At 41.2% G+C, this 11,994-nt stretch overlaps 1 protein-coding gene across 1 annotated transcript in view; it reads right to left on the bottom strand.

Moving 5' to 3' along the window:
- Positions 1 to 501: 501 nt before the first annotated feature.
- The window catches only part of nptnb (neuroplastin b), an 83,555-nt gene continuing 72,062 nt past the window's right edge, over positions 502 to 11,994 (bottom strand). The window contains exons 6-9 of the mRNA XM_063188115.1: positions 11,210 to 11,483; positions 4,172 to 4,193; positions 3,674 to 3,751; positions 502 to 1,550 (exon numbers count right to left, since the gene is read on the bottom strand). Of these exons, the coding sequence (XP_063044185.1) occupies positions 3,694 to 3,751; positions 4,172 to 4,193; positions 11,210 to 11,483 (354 nt within the window). The 3' untranslated portion in view covers positions 502 to 1,550; positions 3,674 to 3,693. The remainder of the gene's footprint in view (positions 1,551 to 3,673; positions 3,752 to 4,171; positions 4,194 to 11,209; positions 11,484 to 11,994) is intronic.

The following is an 11,994-nucleotide window of genomic DNA, read 5'->3' as shown; positions in this document are numbered from 1 at the left end:
TGTAAAAATGTAGATATTAACTTATTATATTAACTTAGTTAATGTCGTACATGAGGTATGTGTATTTTATTTCAAAAAGCAAACAGTAAAAAAAGAACTAAAGGAGACTGCAGTGTTGGTCTTATTTTGGAACTTTTTATTCCGAAAACAAAAAAACAAAAAATAGATTGGTCGCACATAGTAATCCAGTGGCTTGATACTGATAGCACCACCCAGTCCTAGCCGTCACATAGGTCCATTGGCTGCCTGACGCTCTCTCTCGCTCACACACGCACACACACACATACACACACACACATACAGACACACTTTATATTTAGCCATGCAGCTACCACTCTTGTGTATTGCACTGTACCACCTTCTGAAAGACAACCCCCCCCCAACTCTAGTCCCAATCCCACCCCCCTACACCCACCCATGCAGTAAAGCTATGATGTCCCAACAGCCCCCAGTAACGCCTACTCCCATCCCCACCCCACCCCACCCCCCCAAAACTCCCCAGTCATCCGTCTTATTGTCATTAGATCTATCTCGAATACATATTGCATAGGATTATGGCCATGCTGTACAACAATTCTCCATCGACTAAAAATAAAAATCAGATGGAATACATTGAGAAATATAAAATGATATTTGATTTCGTTTTTTGATATTTTTTTTTACAGATATGCTATATAATATTGGAACACTTACAGCGCAACATATATTTATATATATTTATATATACGACATCTACTCAAGAGAAAAAAATTATGTAACATTTAACCGGCATTGTCTCTATCACATACATGGTTAAATACTGTCCACTCCTGCCGGGCCTTGGCATTCCAACCGATTTAAAATGACCTCATGACACTCATACACATCCATATTATATAATATTTCTCATAGATCTCATCATTCAAAGATAAACTGCACATATAATCTATATTATTATTAAGTTTTTCGATTTTTTTCTTCGTTTGGAAGATTTCATTACAAAAGCATAATCCTTTTTTTTTTTACTTGGATGCAAAACACACAGAGAAGAAAAAACATAGAAATTAAAAAATATGTGAACTCTGAACACCTCTCTTGATATTGCATGCATTGGAGACAATATGTAGATATGAAAACGAGAGAAAAACAAAATAAGGATCACCGTTTAAGTCTGATGAAATGTTAAAAATAATCACGAGCAACATCGATAGCACACGGGAGCGAGAGAGAGAGAGAACTTAAAAACAATGTATACACCTCTTCCAAAAGGACTTGAGTCACCTGGGTCCACGCAGCTGTTCACATAAGACTGAATAAGGCATGCTTAAGACAGTCATTGAGTTCGTTTCATTTGTGCCAGTGTTGTGCTGTTGTTTTCTTTGTGACAGTATTTTGCGCTTGTCTCTTTTCATCTTAATTTTCTGTTGTTGATGCTTTTGTTGTTGTTGTCGTAGATGTGCTGTTGTTGATGTGCTGTTGTCATTGCTGTTGGTTTGTTTTCCCCGAATGAGAAGATGTGCTTCGTGTAAAAACCGCTAGGACCCACACAGTCACTAGATGCAGGCAGTCATCTGTCAAAAAAAAACACATGAGGATCAGACGTGAGCTAACCTAGCCTTAGGTATGAAGGTAGAGTATGTCACTTTTTCAGTAGTTTATTTCCAGAATTCATGCTGCACATTCACAAGTGTCATCTTGTTCATGCATATTTACCTCCACCATCAATTTCTAAGTACCGGTAGGCTATTCATTATGACTTGAAAATGTACACTTTACGTTACGTAGAGGGATATTCTCCATGTCCACCATAGCCATAGACATCATAGCCATTTTTGGTTGTAAAACTTACTGTACTTTTGTCAAACCAGAAAATATTACTTTATTACTAAGTAAATACTACTGAAAAGATCTAATTTGTGAGTGGGAGGCATATATTTTGAAAAATGACATACTCTTTCAGGTTGAGCTGTCAGGCCCACAAGAAGACACAAAACAGCTCCAAACGACATCACCAAATTAAAGCTCCCAAAGGACTAAGTGACTATAAAACCCCAAATAGCATTTATAAATTTCCTTTCTTTGAAACTGGGCAGACTAAGAGAGCATGTCTTCTTCCTAAGCCATTATTAGTGCCTGCTTGAGTGCCAGTTGTCCTGACGGGTGTTATTCATTTGATGATTTCCTCGAGTTATTAGCCTGCTGTGCTATTTACGCACTAAGCTAACACACACACACACACACACACACACACACACACACACACACACACACACACACACACACACAGGAAAGGAGTAGAGGGAGACAAAGGCAAAAACAAATGTACTTCCTGACGACCTGCTTGTCAAAATGCATTACGTCGCATTATATTCATCATAGCTCCAGAGCCATTATGTGTTCGGCTGTTCTGTTTTTTCCCCCTTGTTATTTGTATATCCTTCTTTCTTCTAAGCATTACTATGCCCACTTACTCAAACATTTCAGTGTCCTTTACTATTGAGCATTGGTGACTTCATACAATTCTGATGACTTCTCCACACAGAAGCTCAAAGCATATTTTCAATCCTGGCCAGTAGGAATAAGGTGTTTCCCTACCTTCATCCATGCCTGAAGTGCCCTTGACCACTGACTGTAACCAATACCCTGAAATTATTTTACATTCCTTTGGATAAAAGGGCCAGCTCAGAATAATGTGATGTACATGTAACACAACAAAAGATGGACTAGATTCTTTCATGCACTGCTGCAATAGTAGAGTTTGTTGTCCCCTATCTCAGGAGATTGTAAAATGATCACTGTAAACCAATATCACAATTTACAGATTTCACCATTGTCCATTCACTCTGCAATCCGCAACAGAATTTACCAAGACATAGAGGAAATGAATTACACATCTGGTGTGTGAGTACACCACACTTGTGTTTTTTTTCTGCCCTGCACAGCACTCTTCTCTCTGGATTTGTCAGCCACTTATTACTGTGGCACGTGGGCAAATTAATGGATACGTCTCATCGCTGATCACTCATTGATGGGGCACAATGATAATTACAATGAATTTGCTTCATTCAGGCTGCGGATCGTGAAAGTGGCTCCACATGGATGTGATGCTTAATTATCACAGACCGAGTTACGCTGCTATTTAAATGGGAGCATTTGGGGAAAACATCTGGGCCTTTATTCAGGCCCACTTGGGAAGCACCTTGAGCGTGCCCAGGGCCATGTTTGCCCTTTCAATGCCCTTTCAGTGTGCTGGTACCCAACGTCACACTCATCCATACTGAGCATGTGATGGTGTTGTAGTCTTGTTTGCTGGTGTCCCATTAACATTTTGTATTTGGCCATTAATAGTCTTGTGTTTGTGAAATACGTGTTGTTGTGATGTTTATTATACAACCATTAAATATACCTAGCAATTCACTGTTCATGTTAAGGTTTTATATAAATTGCTGTGGTTGTAAGAAGCAGTTACGTGCTGTACCATACTTATATGTGACTCGTAGTTAGATACCCATCGTGGCATTCTCAAGTGTCACAGGGATTGCAGACAGTGTTTATTCTTTGGAGCCGAGTAGACTGCTACACAGAATGGTGTATTTCACCTTGGTTAAGTGCATGTGTGTGTTTGAGATAGATAGAGACCGTGATCGAGTCTGGCACTAGATGGTGTGTTGCATAGCGGTAGCGACATGCTCACCTTTGTCTCGGTTCCTCAGCTCAGTTGGTGTTCCTTTGTCGCACTTTCTTGTCTTTGTGGTTGTTTGTGGAATTTTTCCTGAGAGAGAGAAAAAAAATGTGTTTAAGGATAGTTGACATTGAGATATATTGCTTTTGCTATGAGCGCCTAGTAGTCTGACAAGACTAAATATTTCATTAACTGGCACATGGATCAGCACACACACTTTATCTAAAAAGGTCACCTGGATGTAATGTACAATAATACATTACCCGCAAAATACAATACACATTAATACATAGGCTACAGTTGTGAAAAATGGGATCAGTATTTCATTTGAATTTATTGATGTTGTTTGACGTTCTATGCTATGAAAGGCATACAAACTGTAACTTTATACTGTAACACAAATATAAATTAAAGCCGCAAGCGGCGAGGACGGGCCCTCGCACCTATGTTGCAGACAAATATAAATAAATGTGAATTTATAATGTAAAAAGGGGAAGAAGATCGTCTTACATTGGCCCAGCTGGTTCATCGTCTGCATTGGGGTTTTAGATGCACAGGAGGGGAAGAAGAAAGGCAAAATAGCATTAGACCAACTAGAAACATGCATTCCACAGGCAATTCATCCCATGCTTCCTTTTTGTCCACTGTGACAGCATCGTACAAATAATTAAGAGTTAGCATTTAGGGTGTGACAAGAACACTGGTTGGCAAACTGGTTAAAGTATGAAATGATGTTATACATCTTTGTATGACAAGTGGACCCAAATCCGTGGACATGCTAAAACGGTCACAGTGAATCAGCAATGTCTGAAGTTAATTATTTCATAAATTAATTTCTTATAGTACACCCAATGTTAAACTCTCAACATTATCTTATTGGTAATGTACCAAAGACTGTATACAGTTGTTCTTATTACATACGTACATGTACAGTACAGTCACTGCTACGAATCTCATGTTCAAATATTTGTGATTTCAGAATTTTGTCACCACACTTTTTTTTCAAACTGGGGTTTCATGCACCCACAGAAGAAGCATTGGCTTCGATTGGAACTACATGTTTCCATGTCACTATGGTTCTGGACTTGCTGGTTGACTGTCACAGCTGTGGTGGATACAGTGAGAAAAGTGTAATGGTCGCGAGCCTCACTCGCCCATCAGTATTCCCACACACTATCAACTACTATCTTGCTTCCTTGTATAATGAAATCCTATTGTCACTGCACCTTTCGTAAGCTTTAAAGCGGATTCATATTATAGTCTATGAAAGGAAAAGGGAAAAAAACATGAGCCAGAGGCCTTGTCCATCCTTATGAAATACTGTGGACTAACGTTTGGGTCCTCGGCCCTGACGTTCCAATATAATATAATCCCACTGAAATTATATTCATATCACTGGGGACCATTTCAGCTGTCTGTATCAAACAGACTATATATGAAATGGGCCAAAAAAAATGTAGTGAAGTAGGCAAAGGCAAAATCTGTGCTTTACAAGACAGCTGGCTGTTTAGCCAGAGGACAAACTCTTGGAGGAAGAAAACAACATAACATCCTTGTTATGAACAATTGACGACATAACTATCATGTGGACATCACATATATATTTACACTGTGTACTATATATCAGAAACAGGTTTTGGAGGAAAACTCAACACAACAAAGGTGTAAATCATCAAACATATCACAATGTGGATTTCTTTTTGGGGAATTTAATGTGTAGTTGTAGCCTGCTAGCTGCAAGTACATTTAAATCCTCAGTTCACAACAACAGCAATGTTGAACAGTCTAGCATTCATAGTAGCATTCATAGTTGTGATTTATTACCGAACTAACAAAACAAAAACACCCTAGTTGCGTTAAAAGGTAGAATGCAAAGATGTCATTGCCACCCAGGGACTCTCTGATTTGCAGGCAAATAGACTTTACCCAGATACTACATACCAAATTGTGTTGAAGCAAGAGAAATATGAGTTATTACAGAGAGACAGTTCATGACCAGCTGCAATCAGTACATCTGTGTGGTGCTGGTGCAGTGCAATCTCCCCATCATGGCTCTGCTCACATTACAGAGGCAGATGTGCATAATGCCGGCTACCTGAGTCAACCCTCTTACCCCTCACCCACCCCTCCCTCCTCCCTCTCATTATTTCGACTGCAAATCCTTTGGAACCACCGGGATTTTTGTATTTTCATCTTTTTTAACAGCGATGTTGTAATGTTTTCATGCATAACTGCCCACTCACACTCAAACACACACACATACGCATACACATACAGTACATATACAAATACAGAGTTGGTAAGTTGCCATGCCTCATTAAATTCCTTGTGCATTGCTGCCATTGCATAACATCAAGTGCCATTCAAACACACATTTGTAGGTTAAAGCGCAAAAAAACACATCGGTGCCAGACACATTTCAGGCGTGAGCAGCAAAAGACATCACGTTTGTGTGGATCAAACAACACTATGTGCCTAAGACCTTGTATTAAATACATCATTGGCCTGAGACATTGTTACAGTATCTTCAAAAACAAAATCATATGACTAAACCACCAGAGACTGTCCGTGAGCAGTCTTTGGTTTTGTTTGAATTCTTTAGTAGCTCAAATGACTGAAAGTGTGTCTAAAATCACATCCACTGTCTGCCTCTATATATTTTGTTTAACAGTTCATTGCATAGTACAGTGGGCCTTTGTGATTTTCAAAAAATGTTGGCACACCACCACCCAAAGATAAACAAGTGAAAGACATATTCAATCCACGTATTCCATCCCATATACGTAAAATGTTTAGTTCTATGCTAATAAATCTTTCTTCCTCCAGTGAGGATAAAGCTAGCCTACTGTATTTGTCAGATTAAAAAAGATCTAAACGTGAATACTAAAATGTCACAAAGAGGATGAAGAAGAGTGAACAATAGAGTTGCATAAGAAATAGGAAAGCCTATAATCACTAATAAATATGAGAATAATTATGCCCTATAGGCATATGTTGTGGAAACAGTAAATAGGAGGAGGCATATCAAGTAGGAGACGCATCACTTGATTAACATATACATCATGGTCTGGATGGACTGCAATAGACAAAATAAAAGGTGATTTAGAAGAGAAATCTGTAGACATGCAGGTGCACTGACTTACCACCCATTATGTATATGTTGCCATAAGAGGGAAAGGGGGGGAGAGAAGTAATTAAGAGAAGAAACCCCCCAGGAGTTTCAGAGTTTGCAACATGTTTTCCTTTCCTCAATTTAAAATGCATGAATCACAACCCCCATTGCATTTCATGTGTGTGTGTGTGTGTGTGTGTGTGTGTGTGTGTGTGTGTGTGTGTGTGTGTGTGTGTGTGTGTGTGTGTGTGTGTGTGTGTGCGCGCGCACGCGTGCGTGCGTGCGTGTGTATGTGTGCAACTAAATTCACCTCAAGTCTTTTTTTTTCAAAGTCAACAGAGATAATTGGTATAGAAGTACACAGAGTTTGGAAACACTGAACAATAATTAAATGCAATATTGACTAATAAAGAAAGAAACATTGACTTGTAAAGTAGGACTGCAGTGTTCTTAAGCACAAAATGTTTCAGGATGCGATGCAACTCATGTAGCATTCAGATAAACAAAGGAAGAAACTTGTGTCCTAACTGACCCCTTTCAAAAGGCCGACTGTGTCCTAAAGATATACATGACAAAAACCACTTTTGTCAGCAGCACAGACAATTATTTCATATTTTGGGGGGTTGTACAAGCAGCGTGCAAGCCTGAATTATAATGAAAAACAAACCCAAATTAAATTTAAAAAAAGAAAAACGATTAAAAGGCAGCATTTGATGCAAGCCATAAGGGAGACCCAGGTACGTGTGACTGCCTTTTTAGATGGGACTCATTATGACATGGAGGATCTGGAACAGCACCTGGGGAGGGGATGGGAGCAAGGCGAGCCCTTGTTTCTACAGCACTGCTGGGCTATACTGTACTTACCTAACACAGGACAGAGGAGATTGGGGGGAGGAAGCGGAGTGTATCTACAATCTGTTGTTGTTTTCCTTATGAGACACTCGGGAGACAGAGACAATCCCTTGCTGAGCCAGTGCACACAGTGGTGCAGACAAACTTTTTTAAAAGCAGTTATTTGGGGAGCAGAGCAAAGCCTCTGTTTTATTGTTTTTGTAGTCCTGGTATGGGAAGCAGTGCTTGCACTGAGAATTATATCAGTGAGTGAGGCTCTTTTTTATCCCTAAAATGTTAAAAGGCAAGGATATCTGGGAAAATAAATGCTTAATTTATGTATGATAAGTAATGGACTGCTTCGGTCAGTAATATGTTTTAAACTCCATTGAAACGTGTTCAAATGGGCTGCATTAATACAAATTAACTTGGCCACATTAACTTGGCTAGAGTCCAATATTTATAAATGCTTAGATGGTGAAATTCAGTGCTTAGCGATAATCATAATCCCCAGCAATGAATAATAAATTGTAGTAGTACACTATTAGATTTTTTTCCAATCCTCCAGTTCTTCGCCATGGCCTATGCCAAAATTATATAAAAAAAAAAAACATCCTGCCTTTTAAAATTACTGCACCAGAGAGCGTGGTGGCTCATTGGGCTACAGTGTTGTACCATTACACAAGGATTCGGGTTTGATTCCAACCCGAGGTCATTTCCAGATCCTTCCCCTGTCTCCCATTCATTGCCTGGCACTATCTCCCACTGTCCCATCCTGAATAAAGGTATAAATGCTGGAAAAAATATCTACAAAAAATGCTGCACTAAATATATCAATAACACCCATTTCATTTCCACACTCGTAATTTATCTGGGAGACCAGACTAAAGTGTCCCCCGGCGGTGCATCCCGTTCAAGAGAGGGGTTGAGGCGGAGGCTGAGGCTCATTTAAAGGTTAACAGCAAACCCCCCTGTGTGGCTGCGGAGATGCCCTCGCGCGTGGCAGTAAAGGTCAAATTTCAATTCGTCCTTGGCAGCTGTGTGTTCGTGTGCACGTGTGTGTGTGTGTGTGTGTGTGTCTGCACTGTGTGCCAGCGGTGGTCCTCCAGCAAGGAGTGAGGGCAATGTCTGGACTAGCAGCCACCATGGCGGTGTGTACACATACACACACGCTCGCACACACAGACACACACAGCACAGCAGTGCCAGGAGATGGATGGAAGGATGTGGGAGTTTCCTTCATCTCTCTCTCCCTCCCTCTTTCCTTATCCATCTTTCTCTCTCTCTTTCTTTCTTTCTGTTTTTGTTCACTGTCCCCCCCTCTCTCTCTGTCTCTCTCTCTATCACCCCATCCTCTCTCTCTCTCTCTCTTTCTCTCTTCCCCTCTTGCTATCACTCTCAGAGAGGGGGCTCGGTCATTCAAGGGCACTTCTCTCTGCTCTGCACCACAGAGGAACAAAGAGCCATCAGCTCAACAGCACCAGCAGCAGTTCCACAGAGGCACTGCCTCCCTCTGTCTCTGTCTCTGTCTCTGTCTCTCTATCTCTCTCTCTCTCTCTCTCTCTCTCTCTCTCTCTCTCTCTCTCTCTCTCTCTCTCTCCTGTTCTTGCAGTACACTGCCTCCAGCACATCGTGTCAAAATATGCTCACTAATAGTGTCAGGCCTTAAGATTAACATTATCCGCGTCAAGTCAAAATACAATTTTACCCCACTGAGTTCATATTACCATTCGCACCAGGAGGCAGAAAGGGTCCATAAAGTGTCTTGAAATACCATCTTAATTTTCTCCAGACCATGTAATGATTTTTATGGTGTATTTAAATGGACCCTATACTCGAAAATCAGGCACATGCTTCACTCTCTTTTCTCTCTAAAGTGGGGGGTATATAGCAAGGTGAATATTTTGCATTATCCATGCCTGCATACACTTTTCCCCCCATTTCATTCTTAGATGATGTTGAGGTGTAGAGGGAATATGGAAGTGGCGGGAAATGCGTAATAGCCTCCAGGCACCATGTGCATTTACACAATTCACCCTCACATGAATATTCAAGTAGAAAGCCTTGTTTATAGTCTTAGCGCAGTAACCTCTCCTTTTGGTTTGGGTGCATTCCATCTTAGAACCCCCCCACCCCCCATCCAATTATTGAATTATTGATGGCTTTTCACCTTTCATGACAAGGCAAATTAGCTGCTACCTGAGCTGAAGATATCTTCCCTTCCAGCTGGATGACAGTGGCTACTCCGTGGGTGGTCATACTTGTAATTATAGCTCAATTATCTGTCGCTTGGCCAGATACAGCGACAGACAGCGTTTAAGCAACACTTCAGAAGGGGATGGCGCAGTCGGTGTGTGTGATGAGCTCCCTTCAGTTGACAGGACACACTCACCCCACTTCAAAAACACTTACAAGCCTCTTTGAAGAAAAAAAACCGAGAACAGTAAACAATAGAGGGATTCCCTTATCTTGGCATCCATCCACTCCACTGTGCTTTCTCAGGGAAAGAAAAAAAACAACTCATGTCTGCAGTGGAGGAGCCTGAGCCTGGCACAAAAGATTGTGTTTCCTCTGGACGCTTCAAAATGCAACTAATGGCTAATGACTAGCTGTTCTGACTAATACTGATTGCAGGTATATTTCTACGTCTGTCTGTCTGAACAGGTATACCCATTTATTTCTGTGTGAGTAGCTTCTGTTTTATTCTGCCTCATCCAGCTACTACTGTTGCACAGTAAAAAATACAGTGTCAATTCAATACCTGGAGAGTTGATTAAACAACTTCTAGAGTGTTTCAGGTCCTTTTATGTGTCAAAGTAGTCTTGAAGTGTCAAATCTGATTTTAACTAGTACTACAGTTCTACTCCGGCACTCTCAGGTCTTACAGCCAATCCCTTGGCTAAGCACATTTCTCTTTCTGACTGCTGTTACAACCGCTTTTATATATTGCTGTCCGTATATTGGACACGGCTCTTGATGAAAGCGCTGCCAGTAACATTGTGAGATTAATTAAGCAATGTACAACGCCTTGCGGTGGACAAATAGACAAGGAATGTTTTGGTGAGTGATGTTTTGTCAGGACGTTTTTTATACTTGAAGGCTATTTGGCAGCCAGCTACATCTTGTCAAATGTTATAATTTAATTTACTTGACTGTTGCAGCAGCAGGGCAGGCTGGCTGGCCTGGTGTTGGTGCCAGCAGCTATTCAATTCCAAGGCTACTGGAGATGGCAGGCCTCTACACTGAATGCAACTCTCCCAAGGACACACAAAAGAACCAGGCCCAAGCCACAGAAGACCCAGGTAGATGGATGTAGTTTAAGGTGTGGACATGTTCTGGACATTAAGACCTAACCCATTATGACCTAATGGCTCGAACCAGAATTGTCAAATATGTTAAAGGTACATTGAGGTAAATATTGCAGCCGCTCTTAAATGTTGCATTGCACAGATGTCACTACCTGTGTATAGAGGTTTTTTTGTCTCCATCATTTTTTTCACAAACATAATGCAAAACACGGATCTCTCATCTTCCAATTTGTCATGAGTCCACATCACTTTCCACCACACCTTCAACCCTGCCCAGATGGTATGCAGGCATCTTACCGTCTTGGATCTCGTCCGGCTTCTTGCGTTTCTCATAGACCACGATGATGACCACAAGGATGAGGATCTCGGCGAGCACGCCCAGGAAGGGCCAGAGGGGCGCCAGGTGGCTGCGCACCCGCAGTATGGACGAGGAGCTCTTGTGGCCGATGGTGTTAGTGGCGTTGCACACGTACAGCCCCGGGTCCGTGGTGATGTCCAGGTTGATAACGTTCAGCTCCGAGTAGCTGTCCCGGGACGTGATGAAGAAACGGCCCGTTGAGTTGTCAATGTCCTGGAGAAGGATGGGGAGAGGACAGCAGAAAATAATGATTGCGTAGCCTCTTACTGCAGATAGGGTCGCCAACGGACCTATTCACTATTTGCTGAAAATACTCAACTGCATCAACATTGCTATGACATTACTGAGAGCCCTAAGTAAATGATTACATGTAAGACATAGCTATTACAATTCTGGTGACAGTAAGGTTATAACATACGCTCTGCACAAAGGGTACACTAGAAAAGTCACAGCTTATTTTCATATTTACCAACATGATCACACATGATCACATCCCGACGCGTCACTTTTCGACTCATTGACCAGGTATCCATATTTGATGCCAAAGGTATGCCCTCAGTGTCAAAAACTGACATTAAACTCAACAAGCCCTTGCTGTAACATGACATCACTACTGGTTAGGTTTAGGGTGGGATCTTTAGGTCTAGGTGACCTCGTCAACATGATGTGATGGCTATGCCAGCTGCAAGTATTGTCGCCTGGTTTAATGGTGCTGAAAAAATAA

This window comes from Engraulis encrasicolus, chromosome 22, assembly GCF_034702125.1.
Source record: "Engraulis encrasicolus isolate BLACKSEA-1 chromosome 22, IST_EnEncr_1.0, whole genome shotgun sequence".
Lineage (NCBI taxonomy): Eukaryota > Metazoa > Chordata > Actinopteri > Clupeiformes > Engraulidae > Engraulis > Engraulis encrasicolus.
The sequence above is the reverse complement of the archived record's forward strand: the minus strand, read 5'-3'. Positions and strand labels throughout refer to the sequence as shown.